Source organism: Rhodamnia argentea, chromosome 6, assembly GCF_020921035.1.
Source record: "Rhodamnia argentea isolate NSW1041297 chromosome 6, ASM2092103v1, whole genome shotgun sequence".
NCBI classification, from domain to species: domain Eukaryota; kingdom Viridiplantae; phylum Streptophyta; class Magnoliopsida; order Myrtales; family Myrtaceae; genus Rhodamnia; species Rhodamnia argentea.
Genome location: NC_063155.1, coordinates 30,055,095 through 30,082,208, shown reverse-complemented (window position 1 = coordinate 30,082,208; position 27,114 = coordinate 30,055,095). Strand labels below are relative to the sequence as shown.

Here is a 27,114-nt window from a genome sequence, read left to right as displayed (position 1 = left end):
GATATAAAAATTTAGAATCATTGTAAAAAAAAAGAAAAAGTTCAAACGGAGTTCTGGCTCATTTGTTTTCCTAAGAATAATCGCTCATATCGTTCACAAAGATGTATGAACAAAAAAAAAAAATTTATCCTCTAGGAAATATTCAAAACTTAAATTATTGTCCATAATAAAAATAAATTTTATTGGTTACTTATTACGAGCAATATAAGTAATTATTTTTTGAAAAAATATTTTTTAAATCATTTACTTTTTTTTCAAAGCAGACGAAATATAAGGTTACCCAATGTAAATCGTCTAACTAAACTGATGAGAAATCCGACCAAAAAAAATATAAAACACCAACGAGAATAAACAGAACTTCGAGATCCGATTTGTTCCGCCTGTGTCCCCGCTCTCGCACGTTGAAGTTTGTCAATCTGATCATGATGGTACACAACGAAACCGGTTTTCTCGGTGCATGATGTGATACCGGTCCATCGGTGAATCATCCTCCATTCATGGCCCGCAGCATGCTGGCGCACAGTAACTGTTGTGCTCCTCGGCCTTTCTCGACCGAATGATAAGATGGGCGAACAAGACTTGCTGCATAGTTGAGAGATCCAAGATCCATCATCGTCTGCCATTCTCTGTTCAGGAGAGAGAAGAGTTTCCGTCAATCTGCAGAGCATTAAAACGAGCGACATTTCTGTTCATTAAGCGACGACATCATGCGTCAATTATCACAGACAAAAGTTGGTAAAGAGTCCGCGCGCACCGGAGGGGAATTTAAGTGGGGAGCGATTGAGTTTGCGTGCGTACGTTGCGTTCTGGGAGGCCCGTCCACAGTAATTCAAAATCTTCGCGCACACCATTAAATGGCGTTAACACTAACGCTTCATCTTCCCCACGATCCCATTTCTGTCCAAGACTCGGTCTTCTCTCTAGTTTGAACTTCCTCTCTCTCTCTCTCTCTCTCACCGTCTCTGTCCCTTTTCTTCTTTTTCCAAGTTGTAAGCCTTATGGGGTGATTTTTTGGGTGGTCTCGTGCTGATTCCTATGCTCTGTTCTGAGGGTTGCTCTGCTTGTTGAATCTTCTGTATACCCTTTCGGGTTTTCAAGTAAAATGGAAACCGAAGAGAAGGTCTCAGAGAAGGAGCAAGAAGATGTGATCACTGGTGACGCAACAGTAGTCATTCCCATTCATAAGGCAGTTCTGTGGCATCTCTGTTTCTTTCTTCCTTCTTTTTTTCCTTTCTTTGATTTGGGTTCTTTTAACGCACTGTGATTTATAATTGGTGAGAGATGTTTTCTGGAGCTCAAGGACTTTGTACTGAGCGAAACAAGAAGTCTAATGGCAGTGACATGAACTATTAATCTGCATTCGGAATCCATACAAATGAAAGCATGAAAAACGTTTTTCCTGCTACTTTATGAATTCTGTGCTTACTCTATGATTCATAAAAGTTCCGTGATATGTCGCAGCAGTTTAACTTGTCCTGCTCTCTGTTTTGCTTGCTTTGTAATTAGTACCAACTCTAGTAGTTCTTTGTCTAGTCAATTATTTCTTTATTTTTTCCTCCGAGATCGTTGATCCAATACGTTTCTTGAGTACTGGGGTTCGGCTTGCATGCATTTCTGGCACGTGGTTAGCGCGCTCAGCATCTGAATGAGATTCATCGTCATGATCTGTTGCTTTCTGGTTAGGCCAATTATTTGTAGTAAATCCTGCCACCACAACTTGGAATTTTGTTTTTCATCTTGTATCATAAAGAGGAATTGAGTAGCTCCACTGCACGAGTTAGACTTGGCAGATAAAATTCAAAAGCATATGAAGTGTGGTTTCTGATCATCCGCGGATCCTTGCTCCTTATTTCCAGGTCGAAGATTTGATGGGAGTAGCCCAAGAAGCTCCACGGGTTCATCATTGGCGAAAACAAAACCTTTTCCTAGATATACCTTCAAGGAAGATGGGAATGTGTACTCACGACAATGTCGTGATCAGAATGCCACCGACACCGGGTGCCACCCCTAAGAGAGTAAATTTTCTGTTAACACCGAGCTCGAACGAAACGAGAAATAATGATGCGTCTCCAGGTCCCTCTTCTTCTAGGGGCAAATCATCCATAAAGAACTTATTGCCTATGTTGAGCTTCATTCACCGAAATTCAGCAGCAGACGCCGAGAAAGCTGCCAATCCAGAACCAGATGCTTCCTTCACAGGACTAAGGGAAAAACCTTCCATAGCTAGGTCGCTGTCACTCACGAAGTTATTTACTCCTAGAATGAAGAGAGCATCTTCGCTACCGGCGACTCCAATTGGGAACTCTGGCAAAGAATCCTCGCACAGCGAAAGAGTGTGTAGTACTCCCCAGCCCAGTGTAAGACATATACAATACCGTGAGACATATACGATACCGTCTCGTGAACATCTAGTACCACCAATTTTACTGGACTAAACTTGAATTTCTTGTTCTATCGAGTTTATGACACCTAACTAGACAATCAGTGTTGTGGGACTGGAATATGAAATCGCTTTTCCGGGTTCTCCTAGTTTTGCAGTTATTCTGGTTGATAATTTTTCTGCAGATTTTGCAGTCAACAGGACCTCGAAGAACAATTCTGCGGTCACTTTCCGTTCCTGTCAACGACAAAGAGAAAAACATTAGGAGAATGGACTCTTTCTTCCGAGTAATACCTTCTACACCGGGTCGAAAGGAAGGAGACGCAATGCCTAACATGTCTCAGACAGTTGATCACGGTATTTTCACTGATTAGCCAACAGTTGAATTCTATAGATTCCTCCTTGGAACTCTCTGACTAAAATTTCTTGAGCACGCCGTTTTTCACAGAAATTTCTGCTTTGAGATATTGTCCAATTGCTGCTAATGTGCAGTTGCAATCATGTTAGTAGTTTAGCACTTGAGGAGCTCACTAACTATTTTAATCCATGATTATTCACCTTTTCTAAATATCTTCGACTTGTTCAGCATCACAGAGCTCTTTCTCTTTCTGTTTCTCCATCAGAGGGACAATAGCTTTGCGATATCACAGGCGCACTTCTTTGCCTGCTCTTGTAGCTCAAGTTTATCTGAACATACATGCCTGGTTTTCTGGAGGCATCTTATCCTTAACGTAGCCTTTTAATTGAAAAGCAAATGACGCTGACGGTGAAGACATACCCGAAGAAGAGGCGGTTTGTAGGATTTGCTTGGTCGAATTGTGCGAGGGCGGGGAGACTCTCAAGATGGAATGCAGCTGCAAAGGCGAACTGGCTCTAGCCCATAAAGAATGCGCTGTGAAATGGTTTAGCATCAAAGGTAACAAGACTTGCGATGTGTGCAAACAGGAAGTTCAGAATCTGCCTGTGACTCTTTTGAGAATACAAAGCATCCGCAATCGAACCGGGGAGGGTGCTCGAGTTCACCAGGAAGATCTTAGTCGATACAGGTAAGTGAAAGGCCACTTTTACTTACACACGTCCATCATGTATCTTTCAAATTTGTGTTTAATCTCGGTTCCTTACATCGCCAAATGTTCGACATTTTCATGGGTTCCGATAAACATTTACCAGCACTGGAAGTTGACATGTAATGCACATGTCATGTACACTGCAACATCTAAGTACTTTTTATCATAAGTTTACCCAAAAACAGGGGCAGATTCCTGAACTTACTACCTCTAATCTTTACAGGCTGTGGCAGGAACTGCCGGTCCTCGTCATCGTGAGCATGCTCGCCTACTTTTGTTTTCTTGAGCAGCTCTTGGTGAGATATAAGCGATTTGAACTTTGATAAAGAGAAGTGATTCAGATATGTTGTTTTGTCATCCTTTCTGTTTCTGAGCGACATGTCTCCTACTCGCAGGTTTCAAAGATGGGTACCGGCGCAATTGCCATATCTCTTCCATTCTCATGTGTTTTAGGTCTCCTAGCGTCCATCACTTCATCAACGATGGGTAGGTCGCGAAAGATGCTCGACAAACGTAGCCAGGATGCATATATGGCAAAAGGAAAACATGGATTTGTACTTTAGAAGTAAACAATTTTCGTTTTTGAGACAATGTTTTCTAACTTTACCTCTTGAATATGTCTGTGCAGTGAAGAGCAGATATGTCTGGGTTTATGCGTCTTTCCAGTTTGCCTTGGTGTTTCTCTTCGCTCATGTATTTTACTCTTTGGTAAGAATGCAGGCCTGTTTCGAAATCACAATCAGGGTTGTCGAACGGCTTCTTTTTTCCATTTTCGATTTTGGTGAGTTCGCTCAAAACTTTGTGATGCATGCCATAGGTTCATCTGCTAGCTGTCCTATCAGTTCTCTTTGCATCTTTTGCTGGTTTCGGTGTTGCAATGAGCGCGAGTTCGGTCCTTGTCGAGTTCTTGAGATGGAAGAGAAGATGGCATGCCCATTCTGTACAATCTCGCCGTGCTCAGGTGGCAACGCACCCAGGCCAGGTTCCACGGGGATATCCGGATTCACCCTGGGAAGGATCCTCTCTGAGCCATCCGACCCAAGTGAACAACCCGGAAACGTTTAGCGGGAGATGAACCGGTCGGTACTCTGTAGCCAAATCACGCAACATTCGATTTGGCTGATTACAAGCAGTTCCGGGCCGAATTTTTCTGTAGTTTGTGTGGAAAGATGCTGCAATATATGTGCTAAACAGGCGGTTTCCTTTCGGAACTATTACAATCATCGCGGTTGCGACTTGTGGCTGGCTTACGAGCTGTAGATAGTCGATTTTGTCCAGGTCTTAATGTCTTAGGCATTCGGTTTATGGATTATGCTAGGATTCGGCCCCGGTCACTCCATTCCGACTTCACATGGGATGAACGAAATAAGACTTGCCGTTTTGCAAAATTACTTTCTTCAGTAAGGATGGGCATTAAATATGGAGCGATTGTTGTTAGGGGTGATCGGTTTTGATCCGTTAATCGAGGAATCCAATGAAACCGGTTACATGTGCTTGAAACATATATTCACATTTTAAATGTGTAGAATTAGCCCTAATAATTAAGATTTTAAGTAATTTCTTTGAAGATTTTTAAAAAATAAAATTGAAATCAAGAAATATAGATGGGTCTATTCCTAGAACTGGGAATCAGACCGACGGTCCAGCTGGCAATACTGGGAACCGGACCGAAACGGCCAGTCGAGGAGGATTCTTTTTTGCCATCCCTAATTGGCATCTAACTTCATCCAAAATGGTAGAACAGCTACCATCCCAAACCCCAGTCATTTCGCAGCGGCTTTGGGGCCGCTTTGCAAAGGGAGACTTGAGTTAGCTCTTCAGTCCAATCAACACTCGGTAATGGACCCAGTTCGGAAAGAATAAGAACAAGGAAAGAGACTAATTTTCGTAGAGGATGGAGGACAGAAGGCCTCGAGCTCCAAGAGTTTAGGGCAATCCGTTGACAAACGGTCATAACGGAGCGCACACAATCTTCCGCAATCTCATCTCCCCCAGCTAAATGAATGTTCCCATTAAAATAGCTCATACCCTCTCGCCTCTCCTCCTCCAAGCTCGCTTCCCACTCTCAGGTCCATCTCTCTCTCTCTCTCTCTCTCTCTCTCTGAGCCTGAGCGTGTTCGTTCAGTTCATGGGGTTGGGGTTTTCCGCCGAAAGTTTCAGTCTTGGGCGCGTTCGGGGCCTAACGTGCCGTTTTGGTTGGCTCTTCAGGTGTTCCCAGATTCGGGTTCGTGCGAATTCCGGGGCAGAGTAGGAGACTAGGAAGTAAAATGGCATGGAGTTTGGACAAGTGCGACAGCAAGTTGGATGTGGTTCGCGAGGCGACGGAGGCTCACGCCCCGGAGGCAATTGAAGCTCTCAAGTCAGGGAAGGTGATTGCTGTGCCGACGGATACGCTCTACGGCTTCGCTTGTGATGCTTGGTAAACGTCTCTCCAGTACCAAACCTTATCGTGGCTTTGTAGGCGTGTTGTTTGCAAGATTGCCCACTTATAAAGTTGTCAAATGTGAATCTTGTGAGGTGCAATGTTATATTAGTTAGTAGATGGAATTCGAGTCGATGCAGTTTGCTCAGTTCGTTCAGCTGATCTTGATAGTTATGGAGGTCTGTCCATAAATTCGAATTATGATTTTCCAATTCAAAGTTTTTGTAATATCGTGTGAGACAGAACGTCTGGAAATTGATCATTTAGGCTCTTGATCATGATGTGTAGGTCACTTGGTACGTACTACGTGAGCATTGTGCCTCTGATTGTATATTATAGATGATAACCATGGTTTGCTGATCTGCAGTTCTGCAGAAGCTGTTAACCGGATATATGAGATCAAAGGACGGAAGCATACGAGTCCTCTTGCCATTTGTGTTGGAGATGTTTCTGACATAGAACGTTTTGCAGTGACCAATCATTTGCCGTGTGGTTTGCTTGATTCTCTCCTGCCGGGACCTGTAACTGTCATATTGAGGCGAGGTGATTAATTATCTTTGCCATCTTGAAACATGAGTGAGAAATAAGAATCAATGAACCGAGGTGCAAGTAAAGTAACTCCCGACCATCTATGCAAAGATTTCCATTCAACTCCTAGGAAGAGCATTTTGCCAATATGTTTCTCGCTTTAATGGAACGACACCCTTTAACGGTTCGCATTCTGTTTCATTTAATCATCATCTGGAAGTGGTGTCTAAGAAAAGTAATTTAAATACTTTCAGGGGAATCTAGCATTCTTGAGAAGTCTCTAAATCCTGGATTAGATAGTATAGGAGTCCGAGTGCCAGACTGCAACTTCATCAGGGTTATTGCCAGTGGATCTGGGAGTGCTCTTGCCTTAACAAGTGCCAACTTAAGCAGCCTGCCAAGTAGCATCTGCATTAAGGATTTCGAGAACCTCTGGGAACACTGTGCGTATGTTTATGATGGTGGTGTGCTTCCTTCAGGGCGTGCTGGGTCAACAATTGTGGACCTTACAAAGCTTGGCTGTTATAAGATTCTCAGACCTGGAAGGTAAGCCACTTTGCTATTGACTCTAAACTATCCTGTTTCTGTGCGATAGCCTCTTTTATAATTTTTACATATCATCATAACCTTCAAATTACTTGCGCACGGCAATTCGTGTGACCAAGACAGATATAAGGGAGCCCATATTTTTCTAGTTTGAGTTAGCAATTAAGAAAGGCGATAAAGTTTTGGTTATGGCCATAAGCATAGAGCTAGCAATTCCTTGGTGGTTATTGTCACAATTACCATTTGGGATAGTTTTATTCGAAGAAGCATTGATATATACATGAATGACGAGAATGCGTTTACTAGTTATATCATTTCTTTCCTGGTTAAAGCTAGGCAATGCCTCAAAACGGAGGCAATAGTGGTGTTTAAGCTAGAGTGGTAAGGCAAAGGCATGCATCATACATAGCTGAAATTTGTCAGATGGTTATCAGTATTAACTCTTCTAAAACGTCTGAACCAAATGCCAGTGCTGAGGCAGAGACTGTTGCGATCCTTGAAAGGCACTCTCTAAGTGAAGAAAAGTCCTGATAAGAAGACCGAAGCGTAGAGGAGCTCTCGCAAGCTATTCATTCCCCAGTGCAGAGGCATACTGAGATGTGGATCTAAATATTGACAAGTGCAGATTTTTGTCCAGAAGATGGACTGATAGTGTCCCTGTGATTGTAATTGGATCACTTGAGCTTGATGCTTATTTTTCTATAGAGTCGAAATTGTTATCAGGAGGGTCGCTCTTAATTCTTTCGACGAACTCATGGTCATCAAGACATGAAGAAACATCTGGGCATTCTTCTGGTGAATATACACAATCTCTCTTGCTCTGCTTGGTTGCTTAGAATGGGTCGACACGGCATATTCCACTTGTTCTTAAATCAGATGTCTCTATTGCTCCGGACCAGTTATAGTGACGCCTCTCCACTCGAAGTGCAAAACGTGTTTGGTGATGGTGTTGAATTGACTTGCCGCCGGTCACCTCATTATCTCTGCAGAATCTGAGACCCTTTTAGACGGGGCGACGCATGGAAATCATGGATCCATGTGAATCTCGTGTATGCACGATTGCTTGAGAACTTGGTCTACGAGTCTACGAAGTGACGTCCATCCCAGAATTGGCCCAAGTCAGAACTCATTCACGAGGTTGGGGCAAAACCACAAATAATAATTCGAAAAGCTTTTCTTTTCACAAATAAAAATCTGAAATTAGTTTTGTTTTAAATAAGGCATGAAGCGTCTTTATTGTTTTAAAAAAATGCCCGACTAGGGATATTTTAGTTATTTTTTTTTCTTTTTTCCTGTTTTCTTTTCTCTATTCTCATGTTTTGTTCTTTTTCTATTTTTATTTATTTTCTTTTTTTTTCCTTCCTTCTCACCAATGCTTGTCTTAGGCGATGATTAGCCACCAGCGAGGGTTGGGCAAGGGTGGGGCGAGGGTTGCCCTCGCTGGCCTCGTCAACCTCGAGGGCGGCCTCATCCTACCCTCATCGGTGGCCGGCCATCACCCAAGACCGGCCACTAGCGAGAAGAAAGGAAAAAAGAAAAAAAACGAAATGAAAAATAAAAGAAAATAAAAAATAAATGACGAAAATGCCATTGGTCAGATGTTTCTTTGAAATAATTAAGACATTTGAGATTTTTATTTGAAACAAGATCTACCTCATGTTCTTATTTAAGAAAATTAATACACTTCGAGCTCTTATTTGAAATTTTTCCTTAGGGTGGAAGTATGTTGTCCAGCTTCGTTTTGGCGATGCTGCGCGATGGATACAGATGAAGCAAATACAGCCTCAAAAGCATGTTGCCTCATATTCTCTACGCAGAGTCTCGTATTTTGAATAAGACAGAGTTTTCAGACGCTCTTCTCGTCTCTTATTTAGTAGGGACCGGAACAACACTCCTTAGTGGCCATTGGTTATTCCAACGAGGCGAAGTTGGTCCTTTTACCAGAAACAAAAGGAAGGAAAAATGGATGAGTTGGGCGTAACGAAACGAAAAAGCATTCTTCGCATCAAATACACCGCGAACACGGTATTATCCATTCGATCAAATTCTCCATCGGAGATTTGTCTCGATCAATTGTTTAGTTTGAATACGAAAAGCTTTCATTTTTGTGGTCGGGAAGGTTATGATTAGCAAAAGCCATTGGAATTTGTACTTTATACATTGGAAAAATCCGTCTTCGTCCAATTTTTCTACAAGTTATCATGCGGTGTCAAATGTGCACCGGACCACCGGTAGCAGTTGCTAGTGCGAACGCAGTCAAGACACTTTCACAAATCCCATCTTTGATGATCAGTGACCGTCGGATCACAAAAAATTAAATCTTGATCATTTGTTGAAAACTTTTTAAATGTTGGAGGACGGTGAATTGATCGGACAAAAACAGAAATCACCCACCAAACCTTGGTCGTCTTGTCCTCATCTATGTTAGAAAGCTAAAGAATCAATCTAGGAGCTAATCGGCATGTTAAGATGACGGTTATAACGTGTAGTTAGGCGCCAAATGGGGTTCGGCAAAAGATTCTCCTAGGTATTAGTTGATTCCTCTCCCCTGTTCTTGCGGCCGCTAGCGTGTTTGGTTCGGGAAGCCCCTGCAAAATCCCATAATCACACTTCTTCCCACGTCCGTGACAAATCGGGCCAGCCTCAATTGGTCCAAAAACCATAAAAATAGATACGGCACCGAGATTTTTATTCACTCCCGAACACTCAATCCACATATAACGAACATACGTATGCCGTTCGAAATAGCTCTGTCTCGAGTGTTCGATTCAAATAAAGCTGCACTTTCAAGACACATTAAGTCCGGCTCAGATAGTTCCTTTGGAGGCACACGGAACCTATGCCGAATTTAGCTACAAAAGGGAAATTTCTACCGGTTTGGGGGAGCTTAATTATCGTCCGAGTTCTCGTGTTTGCTATTTCTTCAAAATTAGCAGTTTTATAAAAGAGAGTCTTGCGCAGGCAAAATTAACAACGTTAGTGGGAGCAGACATGAAGCCCCGTCCAAAATTGAGGACCTTAGAAGAAATAAACGAAAAGGAACGGACCATCCCTGAAAATGAATGATTTCCCCACTCCGATCACTGCAATTGTTCGCATGGCCACCACCAGGCACCAACCAAGTAAGGAGACGCAAACCAGAAAAATGTCCTTGTCGGGATGCTCAACGTGTTTTCGTTTTCGCTCGTTTTTGGCATGTACCCACCCCTACTCCGACTCCTAATTAAATACCCACCTCCTAATTTCCGTGAAAATGATGAGAAAACAGGGAAAAAAGATTACCTTCAACACTAGCCTCACACAATCCTCTCTCTGGATCCTTCGTTTTCACTTTCAATCGCTCTCGCTTATGCATTTGCAAGTCTCGTCTCTGAGTTGAGCGGGTACACAGGTATTTGTGTTTTCCAGGTAGAACTGCGAGGCGTGAGCTCATTTCTTGTTCAGCTTGTGTTGCCAGTTCTTCTTCTTTGCTAAATCCTCTGTTTCGATCTCCGAGTCTGAGAAAATTGTCGGGTTATCCTTTTTGACTGTCAAGTATTGAGCTTTCACTTGAGTTGTGAGGTGCGCACTCTCTGATTTCTTGAGGGATTGTTCCTTCTTTCTGTTGTGTGAATGAACATGTCAGGCGTTCGTTTGCTGAGGAAATTGATTGGGGTCACCTGTTGTCTTCAAGAGTCACTTGACTTTGTGCTGCACTTACTATAGCAATCAATTGATGATAAGATGGATATTCGAGGCTTGTAGTGCTTAGGATTGAGGTGTTAATCCGACTGATCAGTGCGGTCTCTTGTTGTGTTTTGGGCTGAAGGTGAAGGAAATACTTCGTGGGAATGGCGAGCGGAGCAGTGCCAGCTTCCTTCTCGGGGCTGAAGAGCCGGGACAGCGGGTTGGGATTCGTAAAGAGTATGAATTTTGTCAGGATTTCTGATCAGCAGAGAGTCAGGTCTCACCGAAAGAAGATCACCGTGATCAGGAATTGCAAACCTGCTTCTGAGATACAACTCGAGCCTGCATCGGAGGGCAGCCCTTTATTAGGTAAGATACCTTTTGAATTGGGTTGCTAGTTCTTGGAGGCACAATGACACGATTTTGCGAAATTCTATTTCTTTTACAACGTTCCAAATCAATATAAAGGGAGAAAAAGACATGACTTTTGACATACTTCCCTTTGGTTGGCCCAAGTAAAAATGGAAAAGGTAGAGAGAGAATCCTAATTTTGGATATGAGCGTTCTAATTATATTTGCTTGACACATAAGTGGTACTACCACATGGTTTTTCTGCTGGAGCAAGGAGAAGTTGATCGTCATCATCTTCATATTGCTTCTTTATGCCTCGTTTTATGCAAATAAACATGCTTGGTGGAAAGACTGATATGTACTCTATCCTTTGAAGTAGGAAATATAGGACAATATTATACAGTTTTTATCTGACAACAGCGAATTTAACCAGTTCCCAGGCAGAAGTACTGTGAGTCTTTGCACAAAACAGTCAGGAGGAAGACGCGGACAGTGATGGTGGGAAATGTGGCTCTTGGAAGTGAGCATCCCATAAGAATACAGACAATGACTACTACTGATACTAAGGACGTTGCTGGAACAGTTGAACAGGTTCTTTACTTAAACCTGCATGTTTAAGCTAGTTCCATTACAAAGTGCTATTTCATTCTGTCCATTCTATCATATGCATTTATGGCACATCCTTTAATTCGGTGACTCTGCCTCCCAATCATTCATTCGTTTGATCTAGTGAGCTACGATTATGATACCTATCCTTCAATGAAATTATCATCAAACATCTGCATGTTGAAGAGGATCAAGAGCGGCTGAGGTGAATGCAGATACTTCTGGTGATTGTTAAAAGGCCGAAACTGAGGAGCTGGAACATTTTCATGGCATAAAAATGTTGCTTTTATGGAAATGTGAAGTGGTGGTTTAGTTAAATCATGAGGCCAGCATTGGCACTATCGCACATTTGTGGGGAATCTTCTGTTATTAATTATCTGTTCTGATTGTAGGTGATGAGAATTGCTGACAAGGGAGCTGATATTGTTCGGATAACAGTTCAAGGAAAGAGAGAAGCAGATGCATGCTTTGAGATAAAGAACTCTCTTGTGCAGAAAAAGTAGGTCTTATTTACTGCTATTGAAAGTTGTGGAACGATTCGTGTAGAATGATATATATCTGTTAAATTTTGGCAGTTACAATATCCCACTGGTGGCAGATATTCATTTCGCACCTTCTGTTGCACTGCGGGTGGCTGAATGCTTTGACAAGATTCGTGTTAATCCAGGAAACTTTGGTATGTAGAAGTCCATCTCGGTTGTTAGTCACGTATGATGTACACTTCCTCAACAAGGTTGTATATTGTAGCTGATAGAAGGGCTCAGTTCGAGCAGCTAGAGTACACAGAGGACGAGTATCAGAAAGAACTTGAGCATATTGAGCAGGTTATATTACTGATCCATCAATCACTCAACCTCTTGTGACAAATTTGACTTGAACCACTTGCTTGTACCTTTAGAAGTGGGTACATGACTTGCATAGAAGAACTTGAGCATATTGAGCAGGTTATATTACATTCTATTTAGGGGAAAGAGGTTTTACGGAAAAATCAACTTATAAGATAGAGGGTAATAGCTTTAGCGATTTATCTTTAGGCATAAATTGTATGCGCTTAGAGTCCCAGCCTGAACCACAAGAAAGAAGTGTTAATGTGGCGGCATTCTTTCTTTTACCTGTCAGTAAAATGAAAGGAGAATAATTCAACCATGACTAGCTCTTTTAATGTGTGTGGGCTTAATTTTGGTGAAAAGAGGCCTTTGAACTGAAATGTGGAATTGTCTCAGTAGAAGCAATCTGAATTCGTGAGTACCTAGTTTCTTGTTTTAGATACGATTGTTTTGGTCTGGCAGGTATTCACTCCGTTAGTTGAGAAGTGCAAGAAGCATGGAAGGGCAATGCGCATTGGCACAAATCATGGTAGCCTTTCAGATCGCATCATGAGCTACTACGGAGATTCTCCTAGGGGAATGGTGAACAATTATGTTCTCTAAAGCTATTAAAAGTTCTTTTACCTTTTTTTTATTTCTTTTCAGTGTTTTTATTATCTGAATTCTGAAACTGAAAGGTATCCATTCAAACAGGTCGAATCTGCATTTGAGTTTGCAAGATTATGCCGGAAGTTAGATTACCACAATTTTGTCTTCTCAATGAAAGCAAGCAATCCAGTTGTCATGGTTCAGGCATACCGTCTTCTCGTAGCTGAAATGAATGTTCAGGGATGGGATTACCCATTACACTTGGGAGTGACTGAAGCTGGAGAAGGTGAAGATGGACGCATGAAGTCTGCAATTGGCATTGGAACCCTTCTTCAGGTTTCCTTTACACCTACTGGCTTTGTGCAACTGTCCTGAGCACGATTAGATGTAGATCTAGATATATCACACTGCAATTCAGCGATTGGGTGGTTTAATATGCTTTGCAAATTTTTCTGTTTTTATATTTATTTTGAATGATTAGAGTCAATTTTGTATCTAGTGGATTGCGCAAAATGTGCCATTGATGGTGATACTTGTAATGCTCCTTATACCAACATTAGACCTTAAAGTTCATGAAACATTTTAATGCAGGATGGTTTAGGTGATACAATCAGAGTCTCTCTTACTGAACCACCTGAGGAAGAGATAGATCCCTGTAGAAGGCTGGCAAATCTCGGTATGAGAGCAGCAAAGCTTGAGAAGGGGGTGGTAGGTTTTTAATTTAGGTTATTGTATCATTCTGCATTAGTCAACCATTTTGGGACTCTTAATCGCCCCGTCTTTATTGCTAATTACCACCAGGCACCATTTGAGGAAAAGCACAGACATTATTTTGACTTCCAGCGACGATCGGGTCAATTGCCAGTGCAAAAGGAGGTTGGTCGTCAAACTTGAAAACGATATTGGCCAAATTTGTTTTTGATAGTTCTTTTTTCTGACAACCATACTTTCACGGGAGTAGGGCGAGGAGGTGGATTACAGAGGCGTCCTCCACCGTGATGGTTCTGTTCTCATGTCTGTCTCCTTGAATCAATTGAAGGTATTGTTTCAACTTTCACAAAACAGAAAATCTTTGAGAACCTTTTCACTTGGGTGTACCTTTCTTTTTCTTTTTTTCATTTTGGTGGGGGAGGGGTGGAGTATGCTTGTGAATGTAAGTTTTGGTGAAGTGGTCTTCATCAAGAGTTTGTTAGTGCAGGCCCCGGAAAATTTCTACCGTTCTCTTGCTACAAAGCTTGTTCTTGGAATGCCATTTAAGGTGTATCCCTTTATCAGATTTCTTCGGTCATTTACTCTTCTACTGGAAGAAGTGTATAATGGTATACGTATTATTAATCATTTATTGTGTGCCTTTCTCTCTTAATTTAGGATCTGGCAACAGTAGACTCTATTTTACTGAGAGAGCTTCCACCAGTTGATGATGCTGATGCTGTAAGAACAAGTTTTTTCTTGCTTAGTTTTCTATCACGAAATTTATCCCACCGCACATTCCCAGGATGCACTCGCACACCTGCAATATTCTGACAACCAATAATCAGTTTGAGTAATGTGATTAAGATTATTTTCATTCTTTTGATGACCAGCGACTAGCTCTCAAAAGATTGATAGATGTAAGCATGGGCGTTATAACTCCTTTATCAGAACAGCTGACAAAACCGTTGCCCCATGCCATGGTTTTGGTCAATCTGAAGGAATTGTCATCTGGTGCTCACAAGCTCTTGCCAGAAGGTAGAACTGCTGATGTTAATGCTTAGTTCGATGGGAGTCGCTAAATCGAGCTTAAAGTCAATTGCTTTTGGGGCAATTTTTCTTATGGCCTATTTATTTACTGGCTGTCAGGCACACGCTTGGTTGTGTCCTTGCGTGGAGATGAGCCATATAACGAGCTGGAAATACTTAAAAGCGTGGATGCCACAATGCTTCTTCATAATCTCCCACTTAACGAAGAAAAAACCAGCAGAGTGCATGCAGCAAGGAGGTAAACTTTCGGCAGGTCCTTGTTGTCTGGTTGAAGGGCTATGAAGGCCAAATTCTTTAATAGTGATTAAAGCACTGAGCAAGGACAAAAATAAGGCAGTAGACACATTTTTCATGATGAAACCTCATGAATTTGTTAAGCTCCTTGAGGAACCGCCCTATTTACTCTATAATTCCAATTCAATGCTTGGCATGCATTATTATATAATCTCAAAGCGAAGCACAACACCATTGTACGCCTTTGATCATGGGGATGTCGGGGGAGCATATGGAGTATGCCTCAATACTGCTCAACTTCTTCAGTTATCTTTTCCACCTCAGAAAATAATACTGTATGTCTTTTTGCAGGCTATTTGAGTATCTACAAGAAAATGCTCTTAATTTCCCCGTTATTCACCATCTTCAATTTCCAGATGCGACTCACCGGTAATTACAATGACCTTGCATTTATGTGAATGAACTTTTATACATCAACAAATAAGCTGACAATGGTTGTTCTGATGATAGGGACGACTTGGTAATTGGCGCGGGAACAAATGCAGGAGCCCTTCTGGTAGATGGACTTGGTGATGGAGTCCTCATAGAAGCCCCCAACCAAGATTTTGAGTTTCTCAGAAATACTTCTTTCAATCTACTGCAAGGTTGCAGAATGCGAAACACGAAGACGGTAGGACAGTCTTGATCGGAAAATAATGAGATTGACGAATAGTTATGAAAATTTTCATTTGAGTGATCCTCTGAGCACCTAAAATCTCCTTTCAGGAATACGTGTCATGCCCTTCCTGTGGCAGGACGTTGTTTGACCTTCAAGAAATAAGCGCGGAAATACGAGAGAAGACATCTCACTTGCCCGGTGTTTCGGTAATCAGACACTCCCAGTTGTGTATGATAAGGTTCCTACTACACTCTACTAGGCCAGAATTTCATGGTGTCTTTCTTTTCCATCATCTCAGATTGCAATTATGGGTTGCATCGTAAATGGACCGGGAGAGATGGCTGATGCAGATTTCGGTTATGTTGGCGGTGCTCCTGGAAAGATAGATCTTTACGTTGGGAAGGTGATACATATCTTCATGTCTTTTCATGCATTGAGCAGCCCATCTAATTTGCTTTTGTTGTTAAGATCAAGTGCCTACTCTCTATGGCATCGAGAGAAGAATGTATGATGACCCCATAAGATAGCTCGGTTCGCCAGTGTGGCAAATTACCTTGACAAATGATTAGTAGACTGATTTGGTCTTAAAGTTTCCTAAATTCGTAATTCGGATAGTATCCAGACTTCACCATAATATTATCTGTTGCAGACTGTGGTCAAGAGAGGAATTGCGATGGAGAATGCGACCGATGCCTTGATTCAGCTAATAAAGGATCACGGTCGCTGGGTAGACCCTCCTGCTGAGGAATAAGATGAAGCATAATCACCATTTCAAGACGATATACGACAGCATTTTGGCGGTAAACCGCTCGCCTCTATTCTACGACCCCCATAAGTTGTCACACCATTTACAAAAATGTACGACACTGGAAGAGAATAATTCATCTAATTATTGGGCTGTTAATGTATGCACCGCTTGTTCGATTGTTCCAGGGGGACACAGCATTGCGATGTTATTAGTGCTGATGATTGATGTCCGAGCTATATCATGCTTTTCGGTTCGTTTTTTTCTTGCGGTGTGAGCTTTTCTCCTTCTGCCGAGAAAGAAGAAAGGATGATATGTAACAGAGCTTGCTCCTGTGAACTTAAATCTGCAGTTTCTGAGGCCTTTCAATTGAGCGTGGTGTAAGAACTGAAATGTCTAATTGATCAGGTATGCTCGACTCGGGGTTAATAAATAAGCACACCGCGTCGTTCTTGCAGCTATAAGGTCTACCAAGAGATGGATCCTCAGGATATAACTAGCGCAACACCTTATATACAAAATGTTACGATGCACGCAAACTTATAAGGCTTTACGAGTCTAAGGAACGAAATTTACTATTTTATCGGACCAACAGTCATCGAGATGTTGGGGTCCATTATTCATGAATCCTTGGGAACACTCTTTACACGCGAAACAAAGGCGAAAGCCCCGTTGAGAAAACAAATTATCACGGCGCTTAGAAATAGCACTTCTGTTATGTTCTTCGGCAGATTTTGATCGGTTTTCTGCAGTACAAAACATTACTCTGGAAAAAATCGAAATATAGTGGCAAACTTTAATAGACGACATTCAATTTAGTAAATGATATGCCTAAAGAAATTGAGCACATCTACTAAATCATTCAACTTCCCTAGTTATTATTCGTCAAATTTAAGAAAACAAATACTGTTTCGAAGTCCTGGTCATGGAAAATTACGTATTACATACAAAAAGTAAGATGATGGTAATAAAAAGCAAGATGACCGTACCTCCTAATGATTTCATACATGTCATTTGAAGCTGGAGACGACAACCAACGATGGCGAAGAATTTTGGTAAGAAAATGGATCGCATCGCCGACAAATGGCGGAAGCTTCTCAAGAAAATTTGAATCTCCCCCTTCGCTTCCCATGAGCTAATAATAATCAGCGAGAGTGTCACGACAAAACTGATCTCCATAAAGATTGACAGCGAGCTCAGTATAAAGCATAAAGTGGCGAGCTTTCTCTACAGTATCTCTCTCCTCGCTACGTGACTGTGCTGCGAGCGCCGTATGTTCTCTTCCCTCTTCTTATATACCTTTCCTCCGAGCGCGGCGAGAGCGACCACGGCGACCACGGCGATAGCGATCCCCGCCTTCTCGCCGCCGCTCATCCCGCCGGAAGATCCCCCGTCGTTGGTCTCCTCGTCGGAAGGGATCGACCCGCTCGTGGCGTTGCTCGGCGCGGGAGCGGGGACCGGGGTCTTTCCCGGCGACGGAGGACGCGACGTCCGCGGAGAGGGGGCGGGAGCGAGAACCACCGGGGGCGGAGCCGGCGGGGAGGCGGCCGAAGCGAGAGGCGGGTCCGCGGGGGAGGCGGGTTGGGGAGGGGAAGAAGGCGGGGAGGGGAGGTCGGAGGAGGGATGAGGAGCGGGAGCCGGGGAGAGGAGAGGGGGGTCGGAGGAGAGTGCGAGTGGGAGTGGGAGGAGGAGAGAGAGCGCGAGGGCGAGAATGCGGAGACTGGCCATGAAGACGAAGGTGGTAAGCTTCTAGTCAGAGAGAGAGATGCAGATCTGTGGAAGTATATAGAGTTAGTTATCGGTTTTCTTGGGGGGAAAAGAGGAGGGAGACGGAGATTGAATGGGGAAGCAACCGTTCCGACCGCTGGAGGAAACCAAGAACAGGGGAACGACGCGTCGTTTCGCATGGATGAAGAATTTGCTTTATATGGGCGTGGGGATCGATGGCGAATCAGGCCTGTAAAACAAGCAAAGCGATGGACGCGTGAAGTGGGGGATGATGCCTTTGGTTCTTCTTCTTCTTCTTCTTGTCTCCCCCGCAGGTCAACCTTACAGCTCTTCATTTGCTGTGGAGACTTGAGTTTGAAGTATGACGAGAACGGGAGAACGTGGGTGCATGCATGGCACTTGCGATCCGGAGACCCGTCCTTCCGGGCCTTCTTCTTCTCCCACGGCTCTGCTGTTTGTTCCGTGTCGCGTGAGTTACTTTAAGAACACTGGACCAGTTGCCAAAAAGCTAGTCAAACCATGATGATTCCGGCTGATTCTTTTCTGGATCTGCCTCGCACATTAACATTTCTGGGTGCATCCCAAGATCTCTAGTAATGTTATTGTAAGGATCGGGCCTGCCCGTTCCATCTTTGTTATTGTAGATATAGTAAATATCGAAATAAGAACATCAAAAATATCATAATTTTTATACAGTAAATATCGAAATAAGAACATAAAAAATATCATAACTTTTATACAATGCTCATTTAAATACCATGACCTTTTTTTTCGTTTACTTAAGTGCCACGTCAGAAGAAAATCGACAATTTGAATGCCTTAAACAATGTTAGATGGAACCTTGGACAATGTTAGATAGCCATAGATCAAACCCCCCCTAGATCATATTAGCAACTGACCTAGAGATTTCTTGCCTTGCTTTGTACTGATATGTTTCGCATTCATATGGGAGTCCGTTTGCCAAAGCAGCAACCTACCAATGCATGCATTCCTTCGCATTCTTTGCTTAAGAGCAGGCGTTGGCCAGGGACGATGACCAAAAAATCTACCATATATCTTTAAGGGTTAATATCACGAAAAATCCCAAACAAATATATTTATGACAAATTGATCCCAAATTATTTTTTGACCACAAAAAACTTCAAACTGGTACATTTATGACATATTTACCCACAAACCGATACACGTATGACAAATTTACTCTTCATTAATTTTAATTAAATCTAATCGTCAAATTACTGAGTTAGACAACACGTGATAATTTGATGGATATATCAATTTAAGGTTTTTACCCTATGTTTGTTCACAAGTATATCAATTTAAGATTTTTCATGATATTAAACCAATTTTAAAGAAGGTAAATTTGTCATATACGTATCAATTTGAAATTTTTCATTATTTAAAAAATTAATTTAGAGTAAGTTTGTCACAAATATACCAATGGGAAAATGCCAAAAAAGGGCCCCAAGTGTATTTGTTTTCTCAATTAAGGGCCTGAAGTGCAACTTGTGTCAAAAAAGGGCCTCAAGTGCCATTTTTTATTCAAATGAAGGCCCGAACGGGGACATTTTTGTCTTTTTACATTTTGTGATTGTTTTCCTTTTTTTTCTTCTGTTTTTTTCCTTTTCTTCTTTCTTCTTCCTCTTGCACCAGCCGGCCGTGAGCTGCAAACAGGCGCCTTTTCTTCTTTCTTCTTCCCCTTGCACCAGCCGTCCGTGAGCCGCAAACGGGCGCCTTTTCTTCTTTCTTCTTCCCCTTGCACCCGTCGGCCGTGAGCCGCAAACAGGCGCGAGGACCCCCGCCTCGACCTCTCCGCCCCGCGTCCTCGCCGCCCGCGATCTCGGCCGCTCAACCCGTGGCTCTCTCGTCGTCGGCCGCAGACGGGTGCAAGATCGCTTCGGCCGCGATGAGCGACGCGAGGACCCCCGCCTCGGTCTCTCCGCCCCGCGTCCTCGCCACCCGCGATCTCGGCCGCTCAACCCGCGGCTCTCTCGTCGTCGGCCGCAGACGGGTGCAAGATCGCTTCGGCCGCGATGAGCGACGCGAGGACCCCCGCCTCGGTCTCTCCGCCCCGCGTCCTCGCCACCCGCGATCTCGGCCGCTCAACCCGCGGATCTCTCGTCGCCGGCCGCGGACGGGTGCAAGGTCGCTTCGGCCGCGATGAGCGACACGAGGACCCCCGCCTTGGTCTCTCCGCCCCGCGATCTCGGCTGCTCGGCCCGCGGATCTCTCGTCGCCGGCTGCAGACGGGTGCAAGATCGCTTCGGCCGCGATGAGCGACGCGAGGACCCCCGCCTCGGTCTCTCCGCCCCGCGTCCTCGCCACCCGCGATCTCGGCCGCTCAACCCGCGGATCTCTCGTCGCCGGCCGCAGACGGGTGCAAGGTCGCTTCGGCCGCGATGAGCGACGCGAGGACCCCCGCCTTGGTCTCTCCGCCCCGCGATCTCGGCCGCTTAGCCCGCGGATCTCTCGTCGCCGGCCGCAGACGGGTGCAAGGTCGCTTCGGCGGCGATGAGCGACGCGAGGACCCCCGCCTCGGTCTCTACGCCCCGCGTCCTCGCCGCTCGCGATCTCGGCCGCTCGGCCCGCGGCTCTCTCGTCGCCGGCCGCAAACGGGTGCAAGGTCGCTTCAGCCGCGATGAGCGACGATCTCGAACGCGAAGCTCGCCCTCAACCAGATCTTGACTCCCGCCGCTGCCTCCACCTCGGCCGCGCCGCCGCCGTTGCCGCGTCCTCGCCGTCCGCCATTTCGGCGGCTCACCCGACCCTCGCCTGAGCTGAGTGAGGTAAGCCTTGCGGCCGCTCAGCCCACGGCCCCAGGTGAGGAGGAGGAGAACCAAAGGAAAAAAACATAAGAAAAAAGGAAAACAATTACAAAATGTAAAAAGACAAAAGTGTCCCCATTCGGGCCCTTGTTTGAATAAAAAAAGGCACTTTGGGCCCTTCTTTGACACAAGTTGTATTTCGGGCCCTTAATTGAGAAAACAAGTACATTTGGGGCCCTTTTTTGGCATTTTCCCTATACCAATTTAAGATTTTTGGTAGTAAAAAAAATACTTTAAGATAAATTTATCACACGTGTACCAGTTTAAAATTTTTCGTGATCAAAAAAATAATTTGGGATAAATTTGTCATAGGTATATTAGTTTAAGATTTTTCACGATATTAACCCTATCTTTAAAGGGAAAATTATTTATTACTGATGAGATACAGAGTCAAAAAAAAAAACAAACTAGAAGAAGGCCAATACAACTTTCAGGAGAAACAAGCCCCGCCGCCCTCGCCCAGGTTAAAAAAAAACAGCTTTAAATTACTCTGGATGTTTTCCTTCTCTCTGATCACTCTACACTCGTCTAATTGCTGTTCTTTCTTCTCTTTCTTCCTATTGCCCAGTGAAAGAGAGAGACACCTGTTTCCCTAAACATCCTCATAATTCATCCTTCAGATCGGTAGTGATGGTTTCTTCGCTCTCTTTGGTGTCGGTAGTAGCAGATTTAGGAGTGGATGCTGGTTTTTGAAGCTTGAAAGGGATTGATGCGTGCTTCTTCAGGAACTTATACAGAGCCACCACAGTCCGGTCAGAGTCTACAGTGATCTGTCCAGAGTAAGATGATTTCATTAGGCACTTGTTGACTAGAGAAAGAGAGAGGAGAGAATTCTATCCCGGCAAAAAATATGTCCCAGAAAGTTTGAGCCTTACATTGAATAATACCAGAGAAGGGAATTAATCGACACATAAATGAATCAATGCTCTTTCACTTCTAAGCAACATTCTGTTAACGGTTATACCGAAATTGGAAATCACTAAAGCCCTGAGGATAGTAAACTTATTTGAGGCTTTCAAAAATTCACGAAGGCCACGCATACCTAGTACGATCTCATACAAGACTAAAACGGGCAAAAGCAGAAGTATAAGAGCATACAACCACAACGATAATAAACTTCAAATACTTACTGGATCAAAGCTCTTGTTTCCAGCAGGGAAGAATAGAAGTGTGGGAAATCCATCAGCCTGCATGAAGTAGATAAATATTAGCCACACCATTCCAATTAAAATTCCATTGCAGACATTTCATAGCAAAACCTCTCATACACAAATAGATCAGAAAAGGTGAATCCCTGAGGTTGTTGACAAAATAAAACAAAATGTGGACAAGTTAATGAAGAAAAGATCCCTAAGGTAGCAACTGATGACACAAAACAAGAAAAAAAATGTTTTTGAAGAACTAAGCTGAAGTGACAACAACCGCTCTTACATAAGCCAACTTTCTCTTTTCTCTTTTATTGGTGTATCACAAACCAACTTACCTTTGCCCTGGGATGTTCATTGGTCGTTCCATCCATCTTGGCAATAATAAGTGTGTCAATGCCACGCAAATGTTTGGCAAGTTTGTTGTATGTAGGCTCCAATGATTGACAATGCCCACACCAAGGCGCATATATCTGGTGACAGACCTTGCATTAGATTTGTCCTGTACAGACTTAAAAGAGATGAATCGTACTCTTCTCTACAAAGAAATGGTACCTCAAGCAGGATGTCCTTTGACTCATCCAACACAATTTCATCAAAGTTGTTTCCGACAACAACTTTCACATCGCCGTCATTCTACAACAGTCGCAGATACCAAATTATCAAAAGCATGACCAAATGACAAACCAAAGTTCCACAGAATTGAAACCAATCACTCACAGTTTCGGGAATTGGGTCTGATTTATAGAAAGGTTTCAGCTTCTCCTCCAAGAAGTCCTCAGCGAAAACCTGTGGATTATGAATGCAAAATGTTATTTCCAGCTAACTAAATGCAGTACAAAGTGTTCTAACTTCACACAATGCTCTATGACCTTAATATTGTCCAAAGTCACTTCTCCTTCAAGGAAAAACTTCCTACTGTCATCATTTCCGGTGTATCCAAGTACCTGTTGAAGACAAGTACCCAGAAGTTATTCAAGAGAAATGAAAACCAATCATTCCACATTCGTTCTTATAAAGAATGATAAACAAAAATTACCTTGGGACCACTCCCGGCGACACCAAAATAATCAGACACGGGCTTTCCGACATCTTCATTATCCATTTGCACATACACGAAGATCAGCTGGAGTTTAAAAATAAAAAATAAAAAAATTCGTAAGTGCATCAGCCATCCTATTACTTTTGTGATAAAAATGCATATGAATGCTACAACAACTAAGTTTAGTTTCAAGCAAAATAGACCATAAGATATCACCAGCAGCCGCTGGCCAGCAGAACTTATCATTTGGGGAAGACAAACCCAACCCTTGCATGCGTAGAAGGAGGTAACAATCTGTCACCTAAGGACGACATACTATTAAAGTTATTAAGTCATTGAAATGAACTCCGCCAATACACCTCGGACTAGTTCATACACAAATTATTCCTGGCTCTGTAAGCAGCAGCGTCCTCTGTTGCTCATCAAGTTTCATCTAGCCGGTAATTCATGAAATACTGACTAAGACTACTGAGGAAGTTCCTCAATAGAAAAACCACTATTTAGAAAGATGTAGCACCAATTCAGAGCTTTCGTAGTTATGGTCTCAACTTACTTTTCCTTTAAAAAGCTTTGCAGCCTCCTCAAATACTGGGACAAATTTTTCTGAATCTTTTGATGTGGCAAACAGCAACATCTGAAAAGAATTTGCAAAACTTAATCAACATCAACAAGGGATTCTGACACTTGTTCATGTACCAAGGAATCACACTTACCTGCTTCTTAATTGGGCTTTCAAAAATTAATGGTGCACTTTCCCTGGTAAAAGTGGTAACCAGAGGAAGCTTGTTCGCGAAAACAAATTCAGCTATTGCAGACTTCTCAAATTTACCATCTGCATAAAAAGGAAGACATTACGAGACATGGATGCCTTGGCATATATGCAGCTTTGGTTTCCCTTCACCAGAGAGATTAAATTAAACTTACCATAAAGGCTTAATTTTTCTGCCTCCTTCTTAAGGATGACCAAAGCAGGACGCTTGACTTCAGGGTCCATGTGGAAAAGTTTTGCAACATCAGGATTAACAGTTTGGTAGAAGTTGACATCATCTTCGATTCTTGAAGCAGCAGCAAGCTCCTCACTTTCAGGGCCCTACCATCAATTACAAAGGGCAAAATTTAGTTGCCCGGGACATCTTTCGTCCTTCTCCATTTATTTTTGGTTTTGGAAAGCGTGCCCAAACTAGGTGGATGGCTAGGAAACGAGCATTTTCAAATTTCACTTTCTTTATACTGGTGGAATAAGAACAGAGAATAATCACTCAACACTCAAAAGGAGACCGAGTCAAAGCAATTCTCATCAACCCTACAGAGAACAAGTATCCTGGACTCAAGCACCGCATAAGTGGCATGCGTTATGAAACAACGCATGTAATTCTAAGTTCTACAGTTATTGGCAGAAGCCCATCAATTTTGAATGCATTTTGCTCCAAAAGTAGCCGCTTCATCCCACTACAATTAGATACCGGAAAAAAATGCCCTAAAATTTCATACGAATGTTAATTCTGCACTACCATGTACCTTCAAATGGTTAAGATAGCCCAAGACAACTTTGTCTTCGGAAGTCAACACCCGTTCGGCATCGTCCAATGTGGTTAAGTTATCCACGCCAGGCCCCGTTTTCTTCTTGATCCAAGTCACAATAGCATCCCTGGAGTGAAATAAAAAATACCCCTTAGCCCAAATCACATGCACATAGCATTGACATTCGTTTTCAGAAAAACCAAAACGGATCTTGGGAATAGACGAACAGAGAGGAAAAACAATCAGAACGTTACTTGGTCCTTTGGCCGGGATAAGGCTTGTGAACGCTATCGACGAAGAAATAAACAGTAGGGAACCCTTGCACCTCATACTTCTGAGCCAACTCCTCCTCCTCCGTCGCGTCCACCTTCGCCAGAACCACCCCCTCTCCTTTCAGCTCCGTCGCGGCGGCGGCGTACTCCGGCGCCAGGGCCTGGCAGTGCCCGCACCACGGAGCGTAGAACTCTACCATCACGAACCTGTTCTTCTCGACGAAATCGGTGAAATTCCCCTCCTTCAGAACGACGACGTCCTTTTCGTCCACCTCGGGCTCCTTGTACGCGTCCGCATCGGCCTCCGACTCGTCGAAATCGGAGTAATTCTCGAAGTCCTCGTCGTCGTCAAAGTGGTCGGAGTCGGGGAATTCCGAGTGAGGCGCCGCGGCGGCAGCGGAGGCGTCGTGGGCCTCGTCGGGCTCCTCGAGGAAGCTGAGATCTTCGTCGTCGTCGTCGCCGGCGACGTCCTTGGAGAGAGAGCGAGGGAACGAGGCGAAGAGCAAGAGCGCCGTGAGGGAGAGGAGGAGGAAAACGCGAGTAGACATTGTGATCGGAAGAGAGAGAGAGAGAGAGAAGGGCGAGGGGGGTAGTGAGATCTGGCTGTGCACTGCCACTGTGTGCGCGTCTTTATGGTGCGACGATGACGAAGAGGGAGGAGAGGCGGAAAAACGACGTCAGCGAGTACAGTTGACTGAGAATAATGCGACGTCGTAGTGGACTGACTGGCAATAAATTGATGACGTGACATAGATCTGAGCGTTTGAGCTTGTTTAGGCAAACGCTATTAACATTTTATTTTATTTCCGTTTTTTTGTGGATTTGCTCCGATACTTATTAATGATGAATTAAATCGAAGAAAGGCGTGCTTTTTTTTCCGGTGACGGGTCCCGCAAAACTTGGATCCGCTCCATCACGTTAATGAGGCAAATCGTGGTGATGAAGGAAGGCGAATTTTTTTTTGCTAACGTCCGTCACGTTAAAGGAGTGAACAGTTGACTGTCTGAAAATAATTTCGTGCTTTGAAGGAAATTAAAAAAAAAAAAAGTAAAATCGAAGATTGGAGTTTGTTAATTAAAAAAAAAGGTAAAATTGAAGATTGTGGTTTGTTTTCCAATCAACCTCTAATAATTCTATAAACTTTGTAAAACGACAATAGGTCGTGGTTATGCTGGTAATGGAATTGGGTTGTGACGACGTTAGTATCATAGGTATGGGATTCGACTCCCACTCTCATTTCTGTCGCGACCTCAAATTTCGAAATTTCGGGCTAATAGATTATTAAGTTAATTAATTAAATGAATTAACTAGCCTAACTCGAACTTTCCTAAGTTCATACCAAATCGCAACTTAATATATAAAGATTTTTTAATTGGAGTCGCTAGACATGGCTGGTTCTTTGGAACCGCTGATTCCGGTTCAAGAACCGGCGGTTACGGTTACATGAAAAGGTGGAACCAAAACCCGCCCTTGAATGAGCCGGTTCCGGTTCCCGGGCCGATTCTGGTTATGTTTTTAAAATTTAATTTTTAAAATGATAAATAATAAAATAAACATAATAAATTATAAATTACAATCAAATTGTACATTGTAATAAAATGTATGGAAAAAAAGGGAATAGGAGGAATGGGTTTGAACTTAATGAATTATCATTAAGCGCCTACATATCTTCTTTGGGATATAAAAATCAAAACTCATGTAATTCTTTTACCTTTGATAACCCCAACTTACTTCATCGTCAATCGTCACTACCCGTTGTGATACCCGTGGCGGTGTTATATCCACAATCCTCACCAAAAAATTCGTGTTCTCAATCCAGCTCTTGGTGTCGAAATTTGGCCTTCATCCAATCATCGACACAAGCTTGAGCTTCCACGGACTCCGGGCTTAATCTTGAACGGCGAGAGTCCAAAACTAATCCTCCAACGCTAAATATTTGTTCAATCGCAATCGTTGAAGAATGAGTTGCTAATATCTAACGAGCGATGAGGGCGATAACTGGGTAATCGATTGAATGACTCTTCCACCACTTTAGGATTTGAAAATCTGTACTATGTTCTGCATCACGAAACTCAAATTGAGTGGTTAAATATTTTTCTGATTCAAAAATATTACTTGTTGCCCCTTTTTATTTTATTTTATTTTTTTGCCTACTCTTGAGCATATTATACCCTCTACTAAGTGAACTATCGCCTTCGTTACGTGAGGCAATAGATTGTAAAG

At 43.1% G+C, this 27,114-nt stretch overlaps 4 protein-coding genes across 8 annotated transcripts; 3 read left to right on the top strand and 1 right to left on the bottom strand.

The window, feature by feature from the left end:
- The first annotated feature begins 384 nt into the window (after nt 1-384).
- LOC115752173 lies at nt 385-5,001 on the top strand. Of its 3 annotated transcripts, none has more exons than XM_048281233.1 (8): nt 385-1,186; nt 1,857-2,357; nt 2,575-2,734; nt 3,144-3,426; nt 3,671-3,743; nt 3,843-3,933; nt 4,076-4,155; nt 4,265-5,000. In XM_048281233.1, exons 1-8 carry the CDS (start codon nt 1,103-1,105, stop codon nt 4,520-4,522), a joined length of 1,530 nt encoding a protein of 509 aa, XP_048137190.1. In that variant the 5' UTR covers nt 385-1,102; the 3' UTR covers nt 4,523-5,000. The 3 variants fall into 3 exon arrangements, with proteins under 3 accessions (XP_048137190.1, XP_030546081.1, XP_048137191.1); XM_030690221.2 differs by having other exon boundaries at nt 2,575-2,737; nt 3,132-3,426; XM_048281234.1 differs by lacking the exon at nt 385-1,186 and adding an exon at nt 1,332-1,678 and having other exon boundaries at nt 2,575-2,737; nt 3,132-3,426; nt 4,265-5,001.
- Nucleotides 5,002-5,399: 398 nt separating this feature from the next.
- Nucleotides 5,400-7,769, top strand: LOC115752176 (yrdC domain-containing protein, mitochondrial). Its single transcript, XM_030690228.2, has 5 exons — nt 5,400-5,516; nt 5,656-5,866; nt 6,237-6,412; nt 6,652-6,943; nt 7,414-7,769. Exons 1-5 carry the CDS (start codon nt 5,447-5,449, stop codon nt 7,472-7,474), a joined length of 810 nt encoding a protein of 269 aa, XP_030546088.1. The 5' UTR covers nt 5,400-5,446; the 3' UTR covers nt 7,475-7,769.
- Nucleotides 7,770-10,165: 2,396 nt separating this feature from the next.
- On the top strand, nt 10,166-16,591 carry LOC115752177 (4-hydroxy-3-methylbut-2-en-1-yl diphosphate synthase (ferredoxin), chloroplastic). Of its 3 annotated transcripts, none has more exons than XM_030690230.2 (20): nt 10,166-10,334; nt 10,752-10,978; nt 11,394-11,551; nt 11,959-12,065; nt 12,142-12,242; nt 12,314-12,390; nt 12,856-12,975; nt 13,087-13,317; nt 13,573-13,689; nt 13,783-13,857; nt 13,943-14,020; nt 14,180-14,239; nt 14,350-14,412; nt 14,565-14,709; nt 14,821-14,959; nt 15,307-15,384; nt 15,466-15,625; nt 15,721-15,819; nt 15,912-16,016; nt 16,263-16,591. In XM_030690230.2, exons 2-20 carry the CDS (start codon nt 10,774-10,776, stop codon nt 16,362-16,364), a joined length of 2,220 nt encoding a protein of 739 aa, XP_030546090.1. In that variant the 5' UTR covers nt 10,166-10,334; nt 10,752-10,773; the 3' UTR covers nt 16,365-16,591. The 3 variants fall into 3 exon arrangements, with proteins under 3 accessions (XP_030546090.1, XP_030546091.1, XP_030546089.1); XM_030690231.2 differs by having other exon boundaries at nt 10,166-10,351; XM_030690229.2 differs by having other exon boundaries at nt 10,166-10,504.
- A 4,671-nt stretch (nt 16,592-21,262) lies between these two features.
- On the bottom strand, nt 21,263-25,502 carry LOC115752179 (protein disulfide isomerase-like 1-4). Its single transcript, XM_030690232.2, has 12 exons — nt 24,874-25,502; nt 24,617-24,746; nt 24,023-24,188; nt 23,812-23,930; nt 23,652-23,732; nt 23,096-23,182; nt 22,929-23,003; nt 22,777-22,845; nt 22,612-22,692; nt 22,395-22,529; nt 22,042-22,098; nt 21,263-21,681 (listed from the first exon to the last, which is right to left on the bottom strand). The coding sequence occupies exons 1-12, from the start codon at nt 25,437-25,439 to the stop codon at nt 21,514-21,516; spliced, it is 1,734 nt and encodes a 577-aa protein (XP_030546092.1). The 5' UTR covers nt 25,440-25,502; the 3' UTR covers nt 21,263-21,513.
- Nucleotides 25,503-27,114: the final 1,612 nt, after the last annotated feature.